At 48.5% G+C, this 27,941-nt stretch overlaps 1 protein-coding gene across 1 annotated transcript in view; it reads right to left on the bottom strand.

The window, feature by feature from the left end:
- Positions 1-27,941, bottom strand: part of MYO5B (myosin VB) — a 340,809-nt gene that overhangs the window by 41,284 nt on the left and 271,584 nt on the right. The window contains 6 exon segments of the mRNA XM_030336665.1: positions 370-515; positions 1,767-1,851; positions 14,068-14,301; positions 21,703-21,942; positions 23,788-23,944; positions 25,736-25,947. Of these exon segments, the coding sequence (XP_030192525.1) occupies positions 370-515; positions 1,767-1,851; positions 14,068-14,301; positions 21,703-21,942; positions 23,788-23,944; positions 25,736-25,947 (1,074 nt within the window).

Below are 27,941 nucleotides of genomic sequence, written 5' to 3'. Positions count from 1 at the left end.
AGCAATGCGGAGATCTGAACTCCCCCACGCTGCTAGTGTTTCAGTGTAGGGATGTTTCTGGGGCAGGTAACATGACTGACAATACGCACCATGGTGGGATTTTCCTTAAACTCCTGAGATCTTTAGAAGACCCCAAAGTTGGAAAAAGGAGCCGTCCCTGGGAAGGATCACCTGGCCCCACTACTTCCTTCTGTGATAACCACTGGCAGGCACGGCAAGAACAGCCGCCAGAAAGGACCCGATCTGTGCCAGAAAGGCACAGATTTACTGAGCACGACCGTGTTGGATGGCAGTGCAGTGGCTGGAGATGTGCATGAACGGGGGTGAGGAAGCCGGAGGTGGGGCCGGTGCCAGGACTGCCCTCCTTGCCTTGATGATGGTCATCTCATCCCGAAGGTTGTCGTATCTCTGCTCCAACCGTGAATATTCCTTCACGAGGTTCTGGTACCGGGAGCGCTCCTCCTCCAGCTCCCTCTTCATCAGATTTTCCTTGGCAGAGTTGTGGGCAGATTCGTCTGGAAAGCAGGCACACGAAACTGCACTTTTGCTTTCTGAATGGATTCCCCTTGCATGAGTCTTGACTCATGCTTTGTGATTAATCTCTCTTTGCAAGGCTGCCCATGACAAGTGCCCACCACGACCACCTGATGAGTTTATTCAGCAGCAACTTCACCCACTGCAGAGCAAAGGGAAGCTTGTCAGGGCAGCTTAAGTCTTCAGAGAAGGGTGGGGGGAGAAGCAGGCACCGGACAGGACATTCCCTTGCTTAATGCACCAGCTTCTCTCCTGTGACAACGGTCACAGCAGCTGCTGGCAAGATCCCTAGAAGAACCCAGGTTTTGTTCCCCAGTTTTGCCCCCATTCCTGGTCTTTCGGGTTCTGGAACTGTAGGGAGATTGAAGGAGATAAGGCCAGATGTCAGGTTGGGGGAAGGAGGGAAGGTAAACAGATCACATGGATGGGCTCTTCCCCCCCTCACCAAAACTTATTCATATCAGCAGAAAGAAGCAATATTTATAGGGAAATGAAGTTTAAGTTTTCAATGAGATTTCATGCTGGGTGAAATCATGTCCTTAGATGGTTCAATCCTCTCGTGGCACGGGAGAGAGACCTAAAAGGAAAAGGTGAGTGATTTGCTTAAGGAACCCACTGAGCTGGGCAAGGACTGGGATCTGTGGACACCCACTGCTCCTCCTTGGTCAGGCAGCCCATGGGGGTTGATGGTGGCACAGGGGTCGGTGGGATCTGACCCAGGACCTTCTCTTCAGCAAACATTAGCAGACGACCCACTGGGCAGAAGAAACCACAACAGGTCCTATGGACACTAACGATAAATTTAAAATCAGCAATAATGACAGCTCCTAGGTGCTCATTAGGTATCAAGCACCATGCTAAATGCTTTATGCTTCGGAGAGCTATACTTTTATGCCCATTTTGCAGATGAAGAAACTGAGGACTACAGTCATTAATGGAGTTGCTCAAGGCCAGGCAGTAGCATACGGTAATTATTCTTCGAGTACAAGTCCCCTGAACTCCAAATCCTGTCCACTACATTGTCCATTATGTGTATTAAACTCAAAACCAGGAGTCACAGCAGAGTCTTAAAGGTGCCCCCTCCCCCACCCCCCTGCTTCTTTTTCATTTATTAAAGCCCTTTCTCCCTGCACCATCTTGACTGTGTTCTTCCTAGGAGGCTTTGAGGGCAGAAATCAGTATGGAAAAGAAGTTAAACTCCAAAATGAAAAATCAAGTGCTTTGGTACTTACCTTTCGCTTGGCACAGGATTTGGTTGTTAAGCTGTTCTTTTTCATCTTTTAAGAGAGCATTTTCTTCCTCCAGGTCTGCAACGCGCTGAAAGGGAGAGCAAGAGGGGAAAATGTTTGCCCTTTGAGGCTGGGGAAAGGAGAGGCTCCTTTTGTGGGGTTTGAAGTTCAGCTGGTTATGTCTGCATCCTCTTTTTAAGAGAATCAAGTCAGTCAAGACTGCTTTCATTTTGAGGGAAAATTTGTTGCACTGAAAGAAAAGTCCCATTAAAAGAAGACAGATGAGCTCACCACTCTGTACGGTCTTCCAGCGCCCACAGAAGTCTCATGAGAAGTCTGCACATGCTCACAGGCCGTGTGCAGGAATGGACAATGATAATAGGCTTTCGCTTCGTGTTTGGTTGCTTGTCTTGGTAAATTCTGAGCTCTCGAATCTGAGTGGCAGGAGAGCCCAAGGCTCACAATGAAGAATTATCTCTGGTCTTCATCCTACTTGCCCTTGCCGGTCTCAGTGGAGCAGCACAGGTCAGGTGTTGCGGAAGGAAAGAGAACTCTAGTGTTTAGCTTCTGATGATACCCACCGCCCCCACCACAAAGAAAACATGAAGTGAATGCTACTGAAAATGGCACAAAAAGAAAAGACTAATTAAAGAAAAATCCTGCTCTGTTCAGAGGAAGAATACAAATAGCGTATGGCAAGCTTTAAAAAAATTTTTTTTAAGGAGCTCCTGGGTGGCTCAGTCGGTTAAGTGTCTGACTTTGACTCAGGTCATGATCTCACAGCTCATGAGATCGAGCACTGCATCGGGCTTTGTGCCGACAGCTCAGAGCCTGGAGCCTGCTTTGAATTCTGTATCTCCCTCTCTCTCTCTGCCACTCCCCTGCTCACACTCTGTATCTCTCTCAAAAATAAAATAAAAACATAAAAAAAATTGAAATTCTTTTTAATGTTTATTTTTTGAGAGAGAGAGAGAGAGAGAGAGAGACTGCAAGTGGGGGAGGGGCAGAGAGAGAGAGGGAGATACAGAATCCAAAGCAGGCTCCAGGCTCTGAGCTGTCAAGCACAGAGCCCAACGTGGGGCTCAAACCCACGAACTGTGAGATCGTGACCTGAGCTGAAGTCGGATGCTCAACCGACTAAGCCACCCAGGTGCCCCTGTATGGCGAGCTTTTTAAAAAAGGAAGTTTTGGCTATTTTGTATTGGAGCAAATATTTGTATAGATTTAAAAATGTAACAATTCATACATATTCTAAGACAATCAGAAATCATTAGTTGTTCTAGAAGAGTATAGGAAAGGGGTCTGTCGTAACATGGGAGCTGGAGCACAATGGATCCACCTCTGCATGTTTCTCTCTGGAACCCCTGGAGACTCATCTGGCAGAAGGCCACTGAGTAATTTTCCTCACCAATGTCGCATCCCTGTCTTCCTGACAAAGGTAAGCAAGTGAGTGAGCACTGTGGAAACTGGACAGGAAGAGGAGGAGGAACACGTGCCCAGGGGCCCTCGATTCAGGCATCCAGACTTGAGTCCCACTTCCTTGGAGGCTCCCTGAACCACTGGCAAGTCAGCACAGAAAAAACTCCTGTGATCACATCACAATCAAAGTACAGCAAATCTGGCCTGGGGCAAAGACAAGGAGCTCCACAGCCACGGATCTCTGGCTCTGTAAAGCCCAGGTCCTCCTCTGGAAAACAAACACCCACCCCACAGGCCTGGTCTCAGCATTAACGGAGATGATGTATGTGGAGTTCAAGCAGCAGGAATGGCATGGAGCTGTTGATGAATGTATGTAGCTGGTTCTACAACATTACCTTCCCCAGGCGCCAAGCTGAACCATATACTTTAAAATCATTCCATCACTTAGCAACAACTGAAAGAAAAATTAATACCTATTCTGCACAGGTTATTTCATAAAACAGAAAAGGAGGGAACACTTCTCAGTTCCCTTTACAAGACCAGTAATATCCTAACACCAAAACTAGAGACATCACAAGAAAACCACAGACTATTACCTCTTGAGGATATGAATGCAAAAATCCTTAAAAAAAAATGTTACCAAATGTTCATGATAAAAACGCTTAAACTAGGAATAGGAGGGACTTTCCTCAACCTGATAAAGGGCATCTGCAAAAACCCACAACATCAGACTTTATGGCAGAAGACTGAATACCTTTTGTGTCCACAGTCAGGACAAAGACAAGGATGCCTGCTCTTGCCAAAACTATTCACCTATGTACTGGAGATTCTAGCCAGGGCAAATACAAAAGAAATAAAAATCATCAAGATTGGAAAGGAAGAAGTAGAATGATCTTTATCTGCATAAGACATGATCTTTTATGTAGAAAATCCCAGGCAATATACTTAAAAGGTATTAGAATAAATGAGTTCAGGTCATAGAGTACGAGATCAATACACAAAACTTGATTGTATTTCTATACACTGCAGTAAACTGAGAAGCAAAATTAAGAAAGCAATTCCATTTACAAAAGCTTCAGAAAGAAGAAAATACTCTGGAATACATTTAACAAAAGCAGTAGAAATTTATACTCTGAAAGCTACAAAATATTGCTGAAGGAAATTAAAGAAGATCTAAAGTGGAAAGACATCCTAAGTTAGTGGATCGGAAGACTTAATGTTGTTAAGATATAACCCTCCTCCAATTGATTTATAGACTCAACAAAATCATTATCAAGATCCCAGATGGCTTTGTTGCAGAAATTGACAAGCTGACCCTGAAATTTACATGGAATATCTAGGGATCCAGAATAGCCAAAATAATCTTGAAAGATTATTTGGAAGGATCACACTTCTCAATTTTAACACTTACTACTTCAAACACGATTATGGTAATCAAGACAGTGAGACACTAGCATCAGGGTAGACCATAGATCAATAGAATAGAATGGAGAATCCAGAAATAAACCCTCATGTTGTAATTCATTGAGGAAAGAATAGTCTTTTCAACAAATGGCCCGGACAACTGTATTTCCACAAAGTAAAATTGGACTCCTACCTCACACTATACACAAAAAATAAAGTGTATCAAAGACCTAAATGTAAGAGCTAAAACTATAAAACTCTTGGAAAAGAACAAAGGAGCAAAATCTCTGAATTTGGATTAGTCAATGGCTTCTTAAATATAACACCGAAAGCACAAGTAGCCAAAGAAAAAAATATTTAAAGTGGACTTCATCCAAACTAAAAACTTTTCTGCTTAGAAGGATACTATCAAAAGGAAAAGGGAACACACAGTATGACAATAAATATCTGTAAATCATTTATATGATATGGAACTTGGACCCTGAATAGAGTATTTATAACTCAACAAATAAAAAGAAATCCAATCAAAAAATGGGAAAAAAAATTGAGTAGACACCTCCAAGTGGCCAATAAGCACACAAGATGTTCAAGGTCATTAGGGAAATGCAAGCCAAACCACAATGATTTATCACCTCACATATACTAGGATGGTTAAAAAAAAAAAAAAAAAGACAATTACAAGTGTTTGGTGAGGATGCAGAGAAATCATAATTCTCATATACTGCTGATGGGAATGTAAACCAATGCAGCAGCTTTGGAAATTCCTTGAAAGTTGCATTTTAACCCTTGTTTGACCACCAATACCATTCCTAGGTTTCTAAGATAAATGAAAACTTATGTCCACACAAGATCTTGTACACAGATGGTTGTAGGAGAATTATTCAAAAGGGCTAAAAAGTGGAACCAATTCAAATGTCCATTAATGAACTGATGAATATGGTATATCCATATGATGAAATACTATTTAGCAATAAAAAGCAATAAAGTACTGATTAATGCTCCAACACGGATAAATCTTGAAAACACTATGCTAAACGAAAAAGGCCAGTCCAAAAGTTGCATATGGTAGGATTCCATTTATATGAAATGTCCAGAAGGGGTAGATCGATGGAGACAGAAAGTAGATTAGTTGCCTAAGGCTGGGACAGGGAATAAGGGGGGAATGGGGTGTGACTATTAATGGATACAGTGTTCTTTGGGGGGTGATAAAAATATTCCAAAATTAGACTATGCAATAGTTGCAAAACTCTGACTATATTAAAAAAAAATTGTATACTTTAAATGAGTAAGCGATGGTATATGAATTATATTCAATAAAGCTACTAAAAAATCATTCCACAAATTAACCAATCTACTAAGCACAGTACCCTGTGCTAGATGTGGTACAAGATAAAAATATGAGTATGAAACAGGTTCCCAGATTTGGGCCGAGTGATAAGCTCCTCCAGAGACACCTGCAAGACTGTAGTGGGTGACACAATGAATGAGCTTGCTCCCTGGTTCAAGTCCTCACTTCCAGCCATGTTTGGTACATTTCATGATCTACTGCAGGGGGGTGGGGGTTGGGCTGGGGAAGACTCCTCCCAGCCTGTGTAGAAAGACATCCATGGTACAACAACGATAACATGTGCATGGCAGCTGAGATTAGATGGTAACCTACCAGGACTGCTACCTAGGAGACAAATCCCTGATGGACCCATCAGACTGGTTCAAGGGTAGAACCTTCCTGACGTCTGAATTTCAGTTGGTTATGAGTAAGTACTCCCTTGCCTTCCCCCTAGCATTAAAGTTCAGCTTAAGGTGCTGAGAGATGAGTATGGCTCCTTCCACCCTCAGCATCGCATGGAAAGGGTCAGGAAAGAATTTCTACAAGGCTGGGGTCCTAGAGCAAGGTCACCTGGCCCTGTCCTCCCTAGGGGCTCGGAAGGCAGCGACTCTCACAGATGCCTCTGCTACTCTAGGGAGCTAATGGATTTGCAGGTGGCTTGCCCTCTCTGGCTCCAAACAGAGAACTGCAGATACACAATACCTTTGGAAGCTTACCAAAAGCTCCAAGTACTTTGTCAACAGTCTGTTGAAACAATCCAATATCTTTTGATTTCAAAGAATTTTCAATGTCCTGCAAAATGAGGCTCGAAACTACCTTCTAGGAAACTGTCTGCCTTCTCTGCCACGGGACATTGCTGCTTTTCATTCTCTCAATTCAGACAAACTTGGGTTCTACCTCAAGTTCAACTGTGAATGTACTGCTCAGAGTTGTGGGAATGAGGCTCTGACCAGTATGAATCATTCTGACACCACTCTGGGTACTGAGCAGAGCCCTCACCCACCAGGCAGATTATAAACCCTTCCATGGAGAGTCAGGCAAAGGGGCATGTTCTGTCTCCCCTCAGGATATCAAACAAGAAAAGGCTGGGAAAAGGATATGCATATATGGGTGGCTCAGTTGGTTAAGTGTCCGACTTTGGCTCAGGTCATGATCTCACCCTTTAGGAGTTCAAGCCCCACGTCGGGCTCTGTGTCTCCCTCTCTTTCCCTCCCCCTCCCCTGCTTACACTCTGTGTTTTTCTCTCTCAAAAACATTAAAAAAATTTTTTTTAAAGATATACATGTAATTATAACAAACTCTTCTTTCTCAACAAGTTATTGCCTATTACAATTAACACAGTTGATGTGGTGTGTCTGCAAAGACCGAAATCTGCTTTGGTGGCAAGGGTGAGAAATGGAAGAAAAAACACTGAGTGGTGCCCTTTGGTCATCACAGGCCGCTGCTCACCAAGCCTAGCTCTATCCCTGGGGATGATACAGGGCAAAGCTGTCAGTCACCCATCAGGCAGTTCCTGACAGAATTCTCTGTGCCAGGAGCCAGAGAGACAAAAATAAGGAACACTAGAGGTGGCCGCCCTCAGATAGCATCCAGCCCAACGGGAGAGGCGGACGTGTGTGTAGCAGAAAACCAGTAAGGTTCATAGCTGAGCTCTGGAAAGCAGGGTTTCTAAGCCTCAGCACTGTTGACATGTTAGGCTAGATAATTTGTCATTGTTGGCGGGAGTGGGGGTGCTGTCCTGTCAGACATTGAGCAGTATCCTGGCTTCTCTCCGCTAGATGTTGGTAACTCTACCCCCCTAATTGTGACTACCAAGATGTCTCCAGACATTGTAAAATACTCCTGTGAGCCTCTTGTTGAGAACCACAGCTATGAGGGGATTTATTAAATTTTTCTAATGTTTATTTTTGAGAGAGAGACACAGACAGAGCATGAGTGGGGGAGGGGCAGAGAGAGGGAGACACAGAATCCGAAACAGGCTCCAGGTTGTCAGCACAGAACCCAACCTGGGGCTCGAACTCACAGACCACAAGATCATGCCCTCAGCCAAAGTCAGCTGCTCAACCGAGTCACCCAGGCACCCCTGAGGTGATTTAGAAAGGAGGTAACAAGGAACAGATGGAGGCCCTAGAAGGTTTCCCGGGAGAAGTGGGTCATCTCAATGAGACATGCGGGATTTCACGGGCAGCCGAGGGCACTCCGGGTGGGAAGATGAGCAGGTGTGGAGGTGTGGAAGCCTCGGTCGGGGGGCGGAACAGCTCTGTCGTGGTCATGTGTGGTTTGGACAGGGGGCGCTGGCTGAGAAACGAGGCCGGGCGGGTAGCAGAAGTGAGAACTGGAGAATGGGTTCACACCCTTTGACCTCAGGATAAGCTCAACTCCTCCACACACCTCCCTAAAACGGGCTGAGTGGAGCCCAGCTTCTCCCCACCTCTGGTTTCCACCTGAGCGTTTCCCTGTTCCCTCCGCCACACTCTTCCCTAGCCTTTTACTGAGGACTTCTCCTCATCTGGTTAGGACCATGATTCATTCCTCCAGGAAGGCCTCCTAGCCTGCACATGTGGGCTGTGCCCCTTGCTCAGCTCTTCCAGGGCCTGTCGGTCCCTCCAGAGACCCAGAGAGACTGCTCTGCTTCCTCACTCACCTGCGCAGCCTGGGCCCCTGGACCACCGCCAGGCTGTCGTGTCATCAGAGCCCGGCCCAATGCGACTGAAGGAGGGAGGACCCCACACATCCCATTAAGAGGCCTGTGCTTTTCTCAGTTAAACAAACCAAAAAAAAAGGGTTTTTTTTTTTTTTTTAATGAATGGGTTTGTGGTTGACTAAAACATCTAGAACACAAGAGTTACTTAATCAAATGATTCAAGAGCAACAGTGTGGGGAAAAAGTACTCAAGTGCTTCTCATTTTCTATTATTAAAGATGGTTCACCCGATGAGCACCTTGGCAAATAGTAAAAATAGCTCTCATGTTCCTTGATGCACAAGCTGAAAACAGCCAACGGAAGAAACCACAAGGCGTGTGCCTCTACAAAAGAAAGCCTTGGTGGGGCGTCAAGTGAAGCTCGACCTGGTGTCACATCTGGAGGGGGACACTCCATTCTCCCTCAGCCAGGAACAAGGCCCAAGGCTGTAACTTCTGAATTCCCTGATCTAAGTCAATGTGTGTTCCCCTTAACCACCCTCTGAATATGCAGATGGCTCACGGAGCATGTGGTCACCTGAGAAGGCATCTGAGATCACTCACGGTCATTACTTTGCTCTGCGCTTCATACAGTCAACACCCTTCTGAGATGCAACACAGCGCCTGGCCAGTAGAGTGTGCGTGCCGTTACCACTAGGTTCGACCAGCGACCTCCATTCCTAGCAATGTAGTCTAAGTTTATTGCAACCACTTATGATCTAGAATCTCAGGCAAGACTAGTTTGGGAAAGCCATGGTCAACAGCATGTACCTAGCTTGAAGTCTTCTATTGTGCTTGAGCCTCATTTCTTCCCTCTGTCTCCCCCTGAGGCTTTGATTCATGAAGGCAGGCCTCTGAGGAACTCAGCTTTGTCATTCTGAGCCCTACACATCAAAGTGACCCTGGGGAGCTTTGTTCTCTTCCTTGCCTGAACAGCCCTGGAGGTGGGCCCACGTTCCTGCTCTTCCATGAACAGCAGGAGGGGCAGGTCCCACAATCGGCTCCATACCCTGGGAGGACAGAGAAGGCTTCCCTATCACATTTCCCCAGGTACTGGCCACCCCTCAGTCTTCCCAGCCAGCTAGCACATGGGATGCCTGTTGGCAGGCACAGTAGGTGACAAACTCCTGCAGCTAAATGGTCTCCCTTTTGTGAACGGTCAGGCATGCAGCCTACAGTGAGAGACACAGAACACAGAACCAGGCAGCTGTGTTCCCTTTAGCACGCTAACATCTTCACTAGGGTTCAGGACTCACACATTCAGCAGCTCCATTTTTTCTTGGGCGGGGCAAAGGGTGGAGCAAGCATCTTTTAGCTCTTGCACGCCACATTACTTGGAGCGTTTCTTCTAAAAGGTTATTTGGGACAGATCATCAGAACCAACATTGGGGGTAAAACCTAGCACTATCAGGCTAATTTAGCCCCTGGTAAGTTAAATGAAACAAATACCCCAGATTCATGCTCAAGAACTGCCTTTACTAGTTCATCTTTAGGGATACAAATGTAGCTCTGAGCTTTTAGTTCTGTTTTGTTTATCAAGTTGGATATTTATACAAAAAAAAAGAGCCAAGTGCAAGGTTTCTAGTAGAAAACCATAGGACCAACTGATTGGACAATGTCTATCAGAAAAGGCTCATCATCTGCCCACTGTCGTGTCCTGAGTCCTCTGTCCTTCACTCTGCTTCAGCCCAATGGCTGGTTGGTCCTCAAACCCACCCAGCCTATTCCCACCCATTGCAACTGCTATTTACGCTTGTTATCTGTTTCCTAGAAATGCTCATGGCTCACCCGCCCCTCACTAAGGTGTCTTTTCAGAGACAGAGAGAGAGACTCTGGCTGCCATAAGCGAAGCCATACTTCTCCCTGTCCCCAGAGGTCCCTCTTTATCCCCCTTCACTCTGCTTTATTTTTCTTTATGGCACACGACGGATCATTTGTATTCGATTCCTGTCTGTACATTCTCTCATAATCCCAAAGATGTGAGCTCCATAAGAACAAGAGGACTTTAAAAAATAGTTTCCTTTTGCCCCAGTGCGTAGAATGGCACCTAACAAATAGAGGCAGCCCATAACTATCTGGTGAATGGATGAAAGACCTGGATTTCCATGATTTCGTCAATGAGCTGATATCCTTCCACACAGTTGGCACAGAATACTGGTTCCGATAACCATCAGCCTCCTTCCAAACCACAAACCCTGGAGCTCTGGGAGCACAACTCGATGTCTTAGTTGGCCAGAGAAGTCTACTCTGCATCTTTGGGGAAAGACTGGAAACACCCCATTGCAAGGAACCCACTATCCCCACGATACTTCTCCACTTCTATTTGGAAAAACCCCAAACGTTTATACTGGAACTACCCAAGGTAAGCAAGCAGAGGCTGGCAGATCGGTGACAGAGGACACAACACAACACATGGCCCTAACTGTTGGATGCTCAGCCCGGGGGCTGCTCTTCAGCCCTCACATGTGTCAAGGACCTTTGCTCAGAGCTAGGAAGCTGGCTGGGGGCCACTCTTCTTCACCCACCCACAACCCTGCCCCAAGCCAGGCCTTTGGAGCAGATTCTGGACAATGAGCCATAACTCTGTGTCAAGGGCAGCCCTGGGCACCACGTCTCTTTCCCCACAGACACAAAACAGCTCAACTGTACAAGACGGCATAGCAGCACACGACAGCCAGCATGGGGTAACTGATAGCTTTAAAAAAGAACCCATCACACGGGCTAAAAGGAGGGGAGGCCAAAGGCCTGGGTGCGACTGTTCTGGGGGGAAGGCCACAACAATGGAGGCCTTCAGCAGAGAGGGTGCCCACTAACACGTGGCTGGGGGTCTGCAGCCACAGTGGGGAATTCCTGCCCCCAGGGAGACCCAACTTCCCCCCCCCCCAAGGGCAGCTCAGCCACGTGGCCAGACAATGGGTATCGTCAGCAGTGGGGAGCCCAATGTTTTCCAGGATACCAGTTCCAATAAAGCATTTGCTGACAGACCTATCAAACCCATTAATTAACATCTACGAGCAGTCTGTTCCTCACTGTGCTCTGCCCGTCTCATCAATCTCGCTCAAGGCAGAGCAGCCTCTAGACGAGCCCGAGAGGAAACCAATTGTCTGATTATTCATTCAGCATTTGTTAAGATTGGACACGGTGCCTTTGATAAATATTAAACCCTGACCAGGGACAAAAGATGGAGGGCGGGAGGCGGGGGGAAGCTTAGCTCTGCTACTCACCCACCTCACAGCCACCAGAATAAAAAAGCTTTTCCAGACCCGAGAGGAGGCGGCCATTTTGCTTCCACTCTCTTCCTGGAGACAGGTGGATGCTGCACCTCATGAATCATCTCATGCCAGTTTCTTCTCCTGTTGCTAGTCTGGGATTTGCTTACATTTGGAGTCGGAGAAGGTGCTTTTCTTGTCCTGCCTCTGTGCTTATTCTTCCCCTTCTTGTAGTGGCCTTGAGACTGGTCTTCTTGCCAGTTCCAAGCTCTCATTGTGTTTAAAACCTAGCTCAACACACTCCTAGGAAACTATTTTAAGGAGCAAAGGAAGGAGGCTCTTCTCTGTTTTGCCCTGCCCAGGAAGAGTTTCATATGTAAGCCTTCAGACTCCCTTGGAAAGAGACTTGGACATCTTTAAAGCACCGAGTCCTCAAATCAAAGTGCCCAAGGGGAAGCAGAGAAGTCAAGTGCTCTCTGCGGAGGCGGAGACAGGAGACAGCTAGCTTTGTGGATCTGCTGAGTACATATACTTCCCACGTGTCTCATCCGACGGGTATGCACATGCAGGGAACCTGCTTTTCTTTCCCTCCTAGGGTCAATCTCAAGGGTTTCCAGTCCTAATCCTGGCTTCTTCTCTGCCTTTGGATTCCACGGTCTTGTTTTTTTTATTCACATAGAAGGGTTACTGTCCCTCCATTCCCACAGTTAATAGACCTCAAGGGTGGAATCCCACGGTTTGTAGGTGACAGGCTTACAGCTACATTCGAACAGGAGCTTCCTAGCACCCCATGCTTTATCTCAAAGAATGAAGTCCACCTCAGGCCTCCTGGTGGGTGAGCTGACAGGTTTCTCTGGGTGGCATACTGGGGACAGAAGCTCCTACTTTTCTGTGTTGGGCTAGCCACATGCGACCAGGAAGCCCCAGGTCTCACTTCATTCATCACCCAGTCCCCGTGTGGGCCCCATCTCCGACACCTGGGAAATCCGCAGGATCAGGGAAAGCAGTGGCTGGTGGTGTGGAAATTCTGCCTGGGACGGGGAAATGATGTAGGCAAGTTCAGCATGAGCCGGCCCAAGTGGCTTTGTACTCCGTCATCTCTAACAGCAGCCTGCATATTCCCTAGTGGTGTCTGGGGGACTCTCAGGCCAGGAGAAGGTAATGGGCAGAGGAAGAGGGAAGCACTATGGAGCAGGGCTGGGGGCCTTTTCCTTCTAGAAGCCACCAAATAGTAACTCATGGAGTTGGCCAGTTGCCACATTCACTGGAAACCTGAGAGATGATCTATACTGTTTAAAAACAGACAAACATATGAGAGAACCAAGGCCAGTAAGTTTTCCCATGTGGGCTTGGCAATGGCAGTACAGGGATGAGAATCTGGCCATTGCAAGATCTACCCCAGGACCCTTTCTGAGGCAGCATTTAGCCTGCTTCAATGTTTAAACACTTAAAGTTATTATTCCAAAATTAGGAACATTGAATCCCTCCCTCATCCTTAGCTTCTCACCCCACTGTGACCTTCCAGTGATGGAAGCACTAAATGATGGGGCGAGGCGCTATTTGCCCTGTGGTCTGTGGGTCACTGCAGAGATGCAGGAGCAAATGGCTGTGCCCTGCATCCATGGAGGACTCTCCAATGGGCACTTGGCACATTCCTGGTTTGAACAGCTAACCTGGGAGAGGAGAAGGGAATCTTCGTATCCGGACTTTGAGATGGGGGAGTGGGGGCCAATCCCAAGTTGTTCTATTTTATGCGGTAGAGAGAAACAGAGCACACCAACCAGAATGGACAAGTCAGGCTGAAACCATCGGCACTGACACTTAAGGCAAAGTCCCCAAAATACGAATGCTACAAGTAGGGATGTCTAAAGGTTGCCCCAATCCCTGCAATGTCAAGAAGAAAGGCCACTACCTCTGTACCACGCCTCTTGCTAACAAGGGCTCAGGCCACAGAGACGATGTGGTGGCTATTTCTAGACTGTAAGAAATATGCCCCGAGGCACACATGTGCATTCCTTTCAGGGGATGCCATTGTGTTCAGCCAATGGTGAAACATAACACTTGTTCGGTGAATGGCACGTGCTCATGTGTGTTAACCCCAAAGCAGGCACACTTCACGTCCAAATGCAGAGGGATGGTCAGTTTGTGGGCAGAAGCCCCAGTAAAGTCTGTGTCAATTTTACAGCTGGAAGAAGAAATGGTCTCGGAAGGGGTGCTTTGGAGGCCAGGCCACCGCCAAGCGGCTCTCTCTGGCCTCGACGTACCTTTCTCAGCTCGTCCTTCTCCTTGGTGTGGGCGTCCTCCAGGATCTTGCGCTCTGAGTGGGCCCTCTGCAGCTCCGCCCGCAGCCTCTCCACCTCCTCCTGCAGCCTCAGGCTGCCGTCCTCACCTTGGCTCTGCTGGTAGCGGGCCAGCTCCTTCTTCAACTTCTCTACCTCCATGGTGTGTGTGGAGGTGACCGCCGACAACTGCTCCGACAGAGTCTTGAACTCTTTGTTCTGTGAGAAAGCCAGCAGAGAGGGAGAGGTGGAGAGTAAGGTTGTTGGGGCAGGAAAAAAACATGATGGCAGTTAAAAAAAAAAAAAAAAAAAAAAAAAAGGAACTTCCAAGGTGGAATTAAATCTCACAATCACTGCATACTTGAGTGCTTTCCCAGCATCCCCCCTGACAGAACCCTATTGTGAACCCAGGAGAAATACAGGAACAGAAAAAACACCAAAGCTGACATTCAAGAAGTGTTTCTGAGCGAGGGCAGAGCTGGAAGCTGGCTGACAGCAGTTAGCCTTCTACGTTTAGCTGGACAGACCTTGCAGCCAATTTTAAGTTGTGGGAACAACGTAGCTGGCTTCCTGGATCTGCAGCCTTTGCTTTTCAGGTTTTCTTGCTCTTTTACACAGGGCCCTCCTGCCCTTGGACTTGCTGGCACAAAGAGTTGCAACCTAATCGCCAGCTCAGAGACAAAGGACCCCTTCAGTATCCCCTCCTCCAAGGAGGCCCTTTACAGGGCCCCGGGGTCCCTCTCACCACCTGTCACCTCACCCTGTAAGACTCTGACTCCACAGACTGATGCCCTGGCAGATTCGTCCATGCTGTGCCCCTGCAGACTGGGCACCCAAGTGAACAACAGGAAAGTGAGAAACATCCCCCCCGGTGCCTGGTACAGGTTTGCAAGGGCACTACAGAAGGGCTCACACAGAGGAAACACGGGGGACCTAGGGCCAATGTCAACTGCTCGTGTCAACATGGGCAAAAACTGGTGCTGCAGGACTTGAGAGCACCCGCTGAAAGAGGTCTGTGGGGAAAGTGAAGTAAGGCTCTCCAAGCAACCAACAGCCACTGATTATTCTTCATTGCTATTCTCTGTGGGAGCTCCAAGTAGACCAGAGCTGTTGGTTAAAATACCAATACACTGGGGCATCAGGAATCAATTACTAATTCACATCAGAAACTAAGCTTCACGGAAAGCCGAAGAATGTCCATTGGGCCCAGTGCACGATGCCATTCGTGCTGTGGGACCTCAAGCCTGGGACCTGCTGTTGGTGTCCAAGTAGAACATGTCCTGTTTTCATGTCACAGAAAGAGACTCTCCTACAGTCCAGGGAAATCCTCCGGTTACAATAGGAAATGCCCTTAAGTCTGGTCTGGCAGCCAGCGCTGCTTGAAGTAATGAGAAATCCAGTTAGGTGTCATCCGTTTAGAAAACTCAATCCTGCCTGTACCCACCCCTGCCCTGGTCTGAGTCCTCTGCCTGGAGGCTGAAAGGTCTCTGCACAAGGGGAGTGGACTCAGGGAGGGAGTGTGTCGTGGGTTAGCCATGTCCACTCTTCTCCACTCCAGACTGGCAGTTAGGTTCAGCCCAACGGTCACCTCCAGGTGGCATAGCTGGCTCAGATCATCATGAGAGTGGAGCAGAGGACTGGGCTCTAGGGGTTTCCGACTGGAGTTAGTGTGGAGTATGGAAGAAGGCACAAAATATGGTGGTGGTGGCAAGGGGCACAAGCACCTCCCACTCCTCTGTAGACTCTCAGGGAGAACTATGTTCTGCAGAGGACAGCATCCTGCCACAGACACAGAGGACACCCTAGCACCCTCATGCAAAGATAACGTGACTCTCCAGGAGGTCGACTCTTCGTGGATGCTAACATCCAGGTGGACATGGGACTCGGGGAAGTCAGGATGTTAAGAGTGGATGGAGGCAGACAGACTTGTGTTCAGATCTCAGCTCTATCCCTGATCAGCTGCATACGTCCGATCAGATCACTCGACTTCTCTGTGCCCCAGTTTCCTCATATGTGGAAGGGGGACAATGGTAAGCCCTTCCTTGGAGTTTCATCAAGATTCAGGGATATCCTGATGCCTGACACACAGTAAGTGCCCCATAAACGGGAGCTGTCTTCTTTGCTCAGTCTGAACCCTTGGCTGATCACCTGAGGTGGTGGGGAGATTCCTAAGAGCAGCACCTGGGCACCTCCCTAGGTCATCAGCAGCATCCAAAAATCATTGCTGGGGACTCACTACAGCTGCACATTTTGTGCTCTGCAGGCATGATTTCAGAAAGGAAGACCCCAGAAGGACCCAGCAGTTTCCCATCTTATCCTCATACCATGAGGTCCATATCAGGTGCCCATGGCTGTGCAGCCAAGCCTGACACGGGGTATGTATGGGTGGAAGGTGGGGACTTGCTCCCCCATAGACCCCAGAAACCCTCCTTACAATGGCGGCTAAGCTCCTCAGAGCTGCCTTTGTCAGTAGGACCTGGAGAGCTGGCCCACTCTGTCCTGCCCCAGTGAAGGCCCTTTCCTAATACCAGAATCTGGGGATTTCCAGACAGACCCCTAGTCTCCTTGGGTTCCTCAGATATCCTGAGAGGATGCTCACCCTGCCCCTACTACTGAAGGGCACAGATCTGTCCTCAACTGCCAACAAGAAACCTGTTTGGGAAGGTAACTTGACACTCTATTTGTTACTCTTTCAAAAGCTTTTTTTCCCCTCTCAAAGGTCTGCTTGGCAAGATTTTTTAGGCTCGAAGTATTACCCCACCTGAGGGATATGGCATTCACCTGTTCCTCTAGTCCATGATCCCAAGACCTGTGCTGACCTCTACAGCACTTTTGTATAAACCAGAAAGGGCACCACCTCCAGGGAGGAAGGAGGTCCACAGAGCTGCGTCTCTGCATGGACACAGCTGCAGGGGTGCACAGATTCCACAGGGCAGCAATGCTCCAGGGCTCACAGTCAGATGAGCAGAGCATAGGATGGTCTTCAGCCCTATTTGTCCCCATAGCCAACTATCCTTGTGCAGTGAACAACCTGCCGAACTGTATGGAAGAGGCTTCAAGTAGTTCCCAATTAATGGTCTACAGACCCCTGGGGAAGGAGGTGAGGAAATCATTGCAAGACTATCTGCATCATGAAAAATAACATGTTTCACATGTGCTACCAGCACTCAATTGGGTGCTTACTATGGGGCAGGCACTGTACTACATAATTCACATATACTAACTCCATCCAATTCTCAAAATCCTATGTAGTGAGACTGATTCATATCCCCATTTCAGTTAAGGAAACTGAGGCACCGGAGGCCAGAAAACTGTGAATTATGCTATTTCTCAAACGTACTTGGATGCTCTTGTGAATCATAAAATAACCAATTTAATGTATCTACTCAGTGTATACTAAATATACTGAACCAGTCTGATTTAAAAGGCTACTAACTGAATCCATATAATTCTATCATATTTTTTCAGATAAATCATTTAAATACAGCATTGTACTCTTAAAGGTCTAAAACTTGACCCTCATTATAAAAGAAAAATTGTAGGTTCAAATGGCCTACTCACTCCACATGTTGTATCTGAATAAAGCCAGAATTGTAGACAGCCAAGTTCATAGCCTACATCATTTTGGCTAAAAAATGTCACAGCACAGGCCTGCATCAGGGACGGTGTAAGAAACGGCCCCAGGAACTGTTACTGTTATTTACTGTTTAAAGATATTCTGAAGTAGCAGTTTCTGAGATCACAGATTACAAAAGCCCACAGGAAAAAGTTTCAGTACAAGGGACAGCTCCAATCCTCTTCCAACAGTTTTTCTCTTAAACTCTCAAATGATCCTATTTCCTTCTTTTTGTTTGCTTGGAAACTTGGTGCCAATTTTGTCTTGTCACTTTAGTTGGGTGCACGAAACCTTAGCCATGAATTTTGGCACTAACCTTACCCTCGTGTTATCCTTCAATTTCCTCCTTTGCTGACTCCTTGACACTGGGAATACTTTTAAAACAAAAAAACTCCACCAGGTAATCTTATAGTGCAGCCTGGAGTTGGCAACCACTACTTTAGCCACATCATAGCATCGGTTAATTTTTGAGCTAGAGGTTACTTTAGAAATCTCAGGCCAATGTCCACTTACATATTCAGCCATAATCCCAAGCTGTCAACTCTGGTACAAGTGTAACTGAGACAGAACTCAGGCCCCCATCCAGCTAGGATTTTGTCCACTACCCCATGCTGCTCTGACAAATACCTTGGGATGTCTTTGCCTGTCTTCTCCTTCTGGCTTAAGAAACCTCGTGTGTCAGGAGAGCAGTGACCAGAGTTGTCTCTGGGCATTACACAAAGAACAGAAAGACAATTCCAAATGGCCAGCCCCGTCTGCCAAGAGACTTCAATAAACAAGCATCTCTGAAGACCTGGTACCAAGATTATGCTGATGCCTCCTTCTCACGAAAGAATGTCAAGCATGTTTGATACCGGGTCACACACCCCACTGTAGAAGACCAACTGGTCCAAGGACAATGCCATCTATATGTGAATGAACCCAAAACAAAGCTAAGAGTCCTCCTCGGATTGAGGAATTCTCTTAAGTCAAAAGAATCTCCTAATGTGCAGATATCCTATAATTTGGTTGGGGACAGAACCTTCTCTGGAGCCAGACTGCCAAGTTTTTCAATCCTAGCCATGCTACTTACTAGTGTGTGACCTTGGGCAGGCTGCTTAGCCTCTGTGCCTCAGTTTAAAGTGGGGATGAGATTATCTCACAGGGTCCTGGTGAGGATTACATAAATTAATACAGGAGAATGTGCCTGGTACATAGTTGGGCAATGCAGGGAGGGGTACCAGGAAGCAGGATCTAATCCACCCCTTTTGCCTCTTCTGATCACCCTCTGCACGTAGGGCAGCCTGCCCAGGGTGGATAGCACCTGCCACCACTCACAGATGTTTGCCAAGCAGGAAGCTTAAGGCAAAAAGCTCTTTTTAAAAATAGGCCTTTTAAATCTGCTTCTCTTTGATGTTCCAGCACGTGGGTTGTAAAATATCAGATTTATTTTTAACCTCACCAGTTAACTTCAGAAATCAGCAACGCCAATGCAGGGCCCTGGGGCAGGAAACCGAGGGCTGCAGTGACTGGGCAGGACACAGGGCTCCCGGCAGGGTGGCCAACAAAGCCACTCGTCTGACTACACTTTACTCAGAAGGTTAATTGGCAAATTTTAACTATGCAAATGTCTTTTGTGGTCAGTGATCAATGGCCAGAACAATAACAGCGACAATAACAAAACCTGGGCCCCTCCCTGTACTTGAGTTTTTCAAATGGCCAATCCTTTCCAGTCCTATCCCTCTGGGCAGATGTGCCTTCATCCACGACTGGGCATTATCACTGCAGGCCGACCAGGGGCAGGTACCTAGTGTCCTCCACCCTGCACTTCAACTTGCTGTATTGCTCCCTAAGTACTCAAGCAAAACAGACACCCTGTTGAACTCACATCAGGAACATAAACATCCAGGACAACAGCTTCTTCTTGAGAAGACTGCTCTTTGCAAGAGCAGAGAAGCAGGGACATTTTACTACCGTCTATACAATACTTCTGGGCTGCTGTTTGGGGTAGGTGGTTAAGTATAAAATGGCTTATTTTCTTGCCCTATTGTGGTCTTGTGAAGCTTAAAAAACGCCCAGCCTAGAATAGATGCAATACAAGGGAGTGACCTCCAGGGCAGTGCCTGGTGATTCCAACTCGGATTCTCTCTCAACACTGCACAAACACACTGTGGCATTCTTTGTGTTCTTCTCCCTCCCTTTCCCCTGTCCTTTCTCAGGAGGTGATTGAAACCCTCCAGGCCACTGCAGGAGCCTGCTCCTATGGTCATCTTACTACCCTGCATGAGGCCAAACTAACTGTGAGCCTGCTTTCAACGCTGGGAACCCATATTAGCAAGGACAATACACAGGGAAGGGCTAACAGTTTAGTGATGTTTGGGGTTAAGAAAACTAGCATCATCCTCATTATGGCTGTGGGATCAGACAGATCGGGCTGGAACGCTGGTTCTAGAACTTTCTAATTCTGTGACCTCAGCAAGGTACTTAATGTCCCTGATCCACAATTTCCTCATCTGTAAAATCACTTCACAAAGTTGCTATAGGATCAAATGAGAGTGAACATAAAACACTGATCACAGGGCGTGGCACGTGAGAGTGCACAGGAAATCATCAGGGTAGTGGATGCTGTTGGCCACACTACCTTAATATTGTTCCCTTGCAATACAGCATCCATGTGTGTCAAAGTCATCCTCTGCTCACCAAGCCTAACAAAGCACCAGAAACTGTCAAGTACCAAGTTGTTCCAAAGAGGAGAATGAAGAAGATTGGCCACTGGAGCCACCAAAAAAGTGGGTGTATGGGAGTGTGTGCACACATGCCTTTCTCATCTTTCCAACCTGGTGGGGGGTGTCGAGCATCCTGGGCTTGTTTCGGATTCCCTGCAGTGCCCTGCACAATACCCCACACACCCATAGAGACCTGACCAATGACTTGTCACTTGTGGGACTGGTTGAGAAGGTGGTTAGGGTAGGAAAAGGAAAAAGCATAAATATAATAGTGGTAACCATTTCCTGGGCTCCCTAGTGCATACCAGATCCTTTGTGCATGTTCACTCACTCTTCTTCCAGCCCTAGAAGCCCCATTTTATGGATAAGAAAACTGAGGCGTGGAGGGATCAGGTCACTTGGTTTCTAAGCAGCAGAATTGAATGTGAACTGGATTCTTTCAGATTCCAAAGCATGTGTTTTTCCCACCACACAATGAAACAGAGGCCAAAGAGCAAAGTGGTAAAGAACATGGGCTCCAGAGCCAGACCAGTGGGGTTCAAATCATGGCCTTCCAAGGTCACCTGTGTGACCGCCACCTGCAAGAATGGAGGATGATGCTATTCACCTTATGGGGCTGTTGTGAGGGTTAAACAAGTTCATACAAAGCACCAGGACAGAGCCTGGCAGGCAGCGAAACCTCCCCATCAACATCAGCTAAGATGACTACCCCAGGCTGCCTCTACAAGGGCAGGAGACCATGATTTTGACTACTGTAGTAACAAATTACCATAAAGTTACCAGTACAAATCTATTACCTTATGGTTCTGGAGGTCAGAAGCCTAAAAGGGGTCAGAGCAGGGCTGTGTTCCTCCTGGAGGCTCCAGTGGGGAATTCATGTTACTGCTTTTCTAGTTCCTGGAGGCTGCCTGCATCCTGGGCTCATGGCCCTGCCTCACTCCAACCTCTGTCACATCCTTTCTGAATCTGACCCTCTTGCCAGGACCCTTGTGAATACGCTGGGCCCGCTCAAATAATCCAGGCTTGTCTCCCCATCCCAAGACCCTTAATTACATCTGCAAAGTCCCATTTGCCGTGTGAGGTCCCATATTCACAGGCCCTGGGAATTAGGATGCAAACATCTTTGGGGGCACTATTCTGTCTGCCATAGTCAGTAGACGTTCTTGCCGAGTGATCTTCTCGGGATGTCTGTGCTCCCTCAGGTCTCTGACACAAGCAGTTCCCTGAGGATTTCTCTCAAAGGCCCCCCTGGTGCCTCCCACAGCCCCCAACCCCTGGCAGGGAGCTCCTGGTGCTGACCTGGTCATCAATCTTCCGCTGCAGCTGGACCACCTTGTTCTCCATGCCCACGTTGAGACGTTTCAGGTGCTCTGCTGAGCGGGCCTCGATCTTGAGGGCCTTCAGCTCCTGCTTGGCCTTAAGCATGCGGAAGGCACACTGGATGACGATGGCCGCGCCCCGCAGCCGCTGAAAGCGCCTACGTGCCACCCAGCCCCGCACGTGCTTCTGGAGGATGGTGGCCTTGTGCTCCATGAGGACCTGGTAGGGACAAGCACACACCTGGTGGGTTTGCACTGCAGGACAGGAATGAGGGACGCTCACATACTGCCTGGAGGAAGGGAGAGCCAAGGCTGGCCTAGTTTTAGGAGATGCAGAGAGGACATGCCTAACAAAGTTTTGGTGTCCATTTGTTTCATGAACAAGTTTTAACTAAGTTCTGCAGCAGTCTATCTACCTGCAGAGAGGCAGCTGTTAAACTCTTGTTTTTAGTAGTTTGTTTTATTGGTTAGGGAACCACAGCATAAAAACCTCCCAAGTTGGAGGGACCTGAAGATAAACCCTGCTGGCATCTTCCCATTCAACAGATTCAGCTCCCCTCCCTGGTGATGGGGAGCCCGGGGGATGAGATTCTCTAGTCAGAGTCCATGATGAGCCAATGACTTATAGGTACAAATATGGCTTGTAATTCACTTTCCTTTTTCTATCAAGTTACCAACCACTCAGAAAACGAGATCCTCAATGTGTCCACCCTAATGCCTTGCAAAAGAAGTATTTGTGGGATAAATGAATAAATGAACAAATATGCCCAGTATCACAGCTCTAAGATAGAGCTGGGTTCAAGCCTAGTACCTCCCAAATGTCATGTGCCCCTTCCCTGAGGACATCACACAGATGTCACTGATCTCCCAGGAACGTTCGCACAACCACCTCCCACTGACTTGGGTTTCCCCATCTTACATCACTCGGTGCCACCCTGGTGTCTGATCACATTTGATTTTTCACGGTCACTTCAGTGTTTTATTAGAAAATCAGACCTTCTCTGACCATAAAAGAGAAAAATGTTCTCTTTAGGAAAAAAGAATATTTTAGACCTTTCCTTCCAATCTGTCCTTCATCCTAGCTTTGGGCTTCAGCTGTATCGGAGTGATATGCTGGAATGGCTGTGTCCTGACTCAAGGCTACTGGGTAACTCGGCTTCGCTGGAATAATGGCCTGGCAGGGAGGTCGGGGTCCTGCTGCCCTGACCTTACCTTGCTGGGCTTCAGATTCCTAACCCACTAAATGAAGCGGTGAGACCTGATGATACCTCATATTGCCCTCTGCTCTCAAGTCTGAGCGAGCCCAAGACAGGTCACCAGGCTCTGCCACTGGCTGACCAAGTGCCCTTGGGCAGGGGACAGCGTCCCCGAGCATCTCAGCTGTCAAAGGAGCATGACGACACGCACCCATCCAACCTATGATGGTTGCTCTCACGTGTGGACTTGCCAGGCCTCACGGTGCCCAGATTAAACATTGCTTCTGGTGCGTCTGAGGGCGTTTCTACAGTAGATGAACATCTGAATGAGTGGACTGTCCTCCCTGCAATGTGGGAGGGCATCATCCCTAAGGGCTCAAAGAGAACAAAAGGCAGAGGGAAGGGGAATTCGCCCCTTTCCTCCTGCCTCACTGCTTGAGTTAGGACATCATTTTCTCCTGCACTGGGACTGGGATTTACACTATCGGCTCCTCTGGTTCTTAGGCCTTCAGTCGTGGACTGATTTACACCCCTGCCTTTCCTGGGCCTCCAGCTTATAGATGGTAGATTATGGGACTTCCCAGCATCCATAACCATGTGGACAATTTCCTGAGAGTCCCCCTATTTGTATACACACACACACACACACACGTGTTCCGTTTCTCTGGAAGACTCTGATATACTATACTTTGTGGGACTTTGAAAGGACTCAGTGGGAGCAAAGGTGTCAAATCACTTAGAAGAAAGTTAGGAGCACACCCACAATTGTTCGTGGTGGTGACAATCCATTTGCTGCTGCTTTGACTCCCAGTCTGCAGCCCCTGAGTCCCCGGGGCAGGGCTGGCGGGGTGGGGGGAGTGGCTACACACCTGCTGGTAGATTCTCCGCACGAACATGCCCCGAGTGAAGGCCTGGATGGTGACGGTGGCCCTGTGGACCCTCTGGAAGGCCAGGCGGGCCCTCCGCATGCGGTACTGCTTCTGGAGCATGATGGCTGCTCGTGTCCTCCGCAGATGCTCGGCCAGCCTGGGGAGGGAGAGCGCAGGCGGGCCCTGCTGACGGAGGCCTGGGAGCCGCGTGTGAACGCAAGCCATGTGCTTGGACGCTCCAGGCTGAGCCCATGTTGATCACGCTCTCAGAACACAGCAATGCCACGGGCACCTGGAGCTCAGGCCCTGAATGGCAGCATGAGCATCTTCCGTGTTGTCTAAGAGGTCTTCCCAAAAGTTTAAAGCTCAGTCTGAGCCTCCCAAGCCCTGCTCACTCCCCCTCCCGTGAACCCCTCACACCAACCTGGGCAGTCCCCACTGACACCACGTTTACACTTCTGTCAGTCTCCGATACCTCACTCAGCTTGGAGATGCCAACAGCCAGCTCTCAATCATGCCCCCCATATCTAGCAAGGACCAGGCCTGTAGGTGCTTGGTATATATTTGCTGAATGAATAAAACCTTCACAGGCCTGCACCCTATCTCCCTGCTCTCTCATCTCCCCTGCCCTTTCCATCTAGGACGCATGAAGCATGGACATCTCTACTTTCTTGTTTCGCTTCTCCATTCCCCACCACACCCCCCAAGTAAGACAGAGTTAGTCTGACACTTCTTACCTTCAGGGCTTTGTTTGATGCCAGGTGCATGGTAAGTGTTCAGAAACTCAGAACATTAAAAGTTAGAAAGGCTCTCAGAAGTCCTCTAGCAGAGCCGGGGAGGAGGAGGGAACCCACCAGCCCCACCCCACGTGAAGGGAGTCTGGTTCGACAGTCTAACTCTTCGTAGGTACTTTCTCCCTATGTGGGCCCTGCATGTCCCCCGGGGCACGAACTCCCGCAGGGAGAACACAGGCCAACTCTGTTTTAGGTTCTCCCTGTCCTCTGGGTAAGACAGAGTTGCACACACAGGGGCACTCAGCAATGACTTGGCTTACGGGCACAGACTGCTGATGATTACTTAGCGTTGGTGCTACTGACAACTTTCTATTTCTATAGCTTTTGTTCCAGAGATCATCTCTTGGTGATTCAGAGGTGATCAGTGGCATTCGTCATCTCTGGTTAAGCCCGGGGAAACAGCCTACAGCAAGGATGTGAAGGCCAGCATGAGCAATCTCGAACTTTCGGATACAAAGGATGCCTGATCTGGCTTGTAACTCAGGGGCTTTTTTTTCCTTTTAATGTTCCAGCAGAAGTGACTGAACAGCCACTTGTCAAAGTTTGACTTCCAAATGCAAGACTTCATGGAATAAGGAAATCCCTACATCGTGAGCTCGTGGATCTAGAACGAGGGGTGGGTCTCGTGGGAGGCCGTGTCCCACGTGCCCTCTCGGTGGAGAGGCTTATCGACCCAACGAGACCAGGTGGGAGGGAAAGTAGTTTGGGCTGCATGGTGCTGGGCTGCTCTGCCCTTGCATAGCCACCTGTGGCTAAAGTCATACCCTCAGTACTGGCTCCATGCAATGAATCTACCTAAGGACCTTCCAGGATCTTTCCAGCTCTCATTCCCAAACTCCCGGGGGATTTGGAAAACGGTGCTATAAAATAAAGAAGCTGAGTGGAAGGGGTGAAGGCTGAATTGGTCTGTTTTTTCTAAAAGAAGATTACTTTGGGATTTAGGCAAAGGGAAAATAGTGGTTTTGTGGCACACAGGGCCCATCCTAGATTAGTGCTGGTGGGATGGGGACAGACTGGGAGAACCAGGAGACTGGGAGTTCCTGAGAGAAAGCTGGGTGCAGAAAGAACCACTCTAATCAGGCTGAGGGAGGCCAACCAACCAAGCCCCCCTCCCCCGCGACCTGACACACCAGATGTGCCCCAGTTTGGCTCACCTGCGGGCCAGGAGCCCTCGGCAATACCGCTGCAGAGTTAAGGTAGTGGCCTTCAGCCTGCGGTATTTCACCTTCTGCAGCCAGCCCCGGACAGTTTTCTGGATCATGATCGTGGCTGCCCGGAACTTGTCAGCCCGAAGCTTCTCCAGGTAAGCCACCTGGCCTGCCCGGAAAAAGATCTTGGTGCGGCCAAACTGGAACTTGTCGGGATCCTTTACAAAGCAGGGAGGGGAGCATCAGTGAGGTAACATACCCTACCATCCAGTTCTTCCATGCAGCGTTCCCTGGTCAGAGCTTGGATACCCCTGCTCCTGAGACACACCCCAACTCTCAGCATTCACTGAACAGACACTAAGTCCCTACTATTAGACATGGGGTTACGGTGTCCAGGCCGCAGCACTGAATAAGATGCCTGCCGTCAGGCAACTGACGTCATGGTGAGAGGAGAAAGGCAAGCAAACCAAGGCAAGGTTTTCAGGCAGCGAAGATTCTGAAGACAGTAAAACTTGGGATTTAAGGGTGGGATGGGGATGCTTAAATAGGGTAATCTAGGAAGGCGTTTTTATGGAGGTGGTATTTGAGCAAAAACCTAAATAAACTAAAGGAGGCATCCCCAGGAGAAGAGTAGAACAGATGCAAATGTCCTGTGGTAGCAAAAGCTGGGTATGTTTGAGGAACAGAAAAGTCAAGGAGGGTCAAGTGTGGGGGCAGAAAGAACAAATCACCAAAGGCCCCGCAGGCCACAGTACACAACTGGGATGGGAAGCCCCTGGTGGTGCTCTGAGCAAGGAAATGACCCGCTCAGATCATTTTACAAACATTATCCTCAAATGGCCACACCATTGTATGCATAATTTCAGATTGCATATAGCTCTCCAAAGAAATTTTATTTGACTTCAGACTAGGTTTTGAGATTTGACATATAATTACTGTCTTAATTGTATCTAATTAGGTTAATGTTAATTACCTTTCCCTGTGCTCACCCCTGTGGCTAAGGAAAGACGACCCAGCAGTGTGCTTGCAGACAAGCTGGGGTAGAGCACTGGATAGTTAACCCGCTGTAACTGAGCGCTCTTCGTAAACTATCTAATTTTGTTCATCGGCACGAAGACCATAAGGAAGAAGGAATGAGCCAAGGTCTAAGAAAAACACACACACGATAGAATGTCTCAGGTTGACAAACGGCTCTGAAATAATGCTGAATCACCACGTTTTACAGGTTCCTCACACAGGCAAGATGGAACTGCCTAAGCTGGGACACAGCGTCCAGCTGGACAGTCGCCGACTGTCCCCATTCACAGCCAGGCCGCAGGCGAAGCTGGGAGAGGTCAGGTGTGGGCCTGGTCCTCATCCCTGCCTCTGTTCAGGGCCGTGGGCCCTCAGCACATGCTGGGAGGGATGGGCTGGATGAGGGGAGAAGCCCCCAGGCAGCTGAGGCCCTGCCTTCATCACTGCCCTACTGGCCAGGGCTCCCTCTCAGTGAAGAGGGGCTAGGGAGCAAAAGGTGGGTGGCTCAGCCCTCACAGTCCGGAAAGACGCCTGGCAGCTCAGGCTTCAGCAGAGCCAGGGCCTGGGGGTGTCTGCTGCATCCCAGGAACCAGAGCACACACGCTTGTTTCCTCTTCTGGAAAAACCACCAGGAAGGGTATGACTTGGTCTGCAAAGCCACTGTTTTCATAAGTAAGGATCCTTCTGAAGGTCCCACCTGCTGTAGCCAGTCACCACTAGCCTGATGGCCACTCTCTCCTCAGCCCACGTGTCTGGGGCACGTCCCCTACCTTAGACCTGCTTTCTCTAACCCTCGGAACTTGCGGACGACACCGTTCACATACCACTCAATCAGGGGTGATCTTCTGAGAGCTCCTCTAAGAATCGTAGACTGAGGGGGCAGAACGGAATCTCAGCAATCCACCCCAAGCCACCCCTTTTACCTCACGGATGCCAAGACCAAAGCCTGGCATGCAGGGACTCCCAGGCCAGCGGTCTCTCGCCGCACCACGCCCCCTCTGCAACACCATCTCCTCTCCGCATGCCGTGCACACATATTTCCTTACGCTCCCTGGACTCCCAGCAGACGCTTGCTAATATTCTGCTCCCTTGTCACGATCAAGGCTCAGGTCTCCATAATCTGATTCCCTCCGGTGGGGTCTATAATCACACCAGGTACTAGCATCCTGGAGGGCAGGGCGCATGTGTTATGCTCTTT

The sequence above is a fragment of the Lynx canadensis genome, chromosome D3, assembly GCF_007474595.2.
Source record: "Lynx canadensis isolate LIC74 chromosome D3, mLynCan4.pri.v2, whole genome shotgun sequence".
In the NCBI taxonomy this organism is placed as follows: Eukaryota; Metazoa; Chordata; class Mammalia; order Carnivora; family Felidae; genus Lynx; species Lynx canadensis.
Note: the sequence above shows the minus strand (reverse complement) of the source record. Positions and strands in the feature narration are given on the sequence as shown.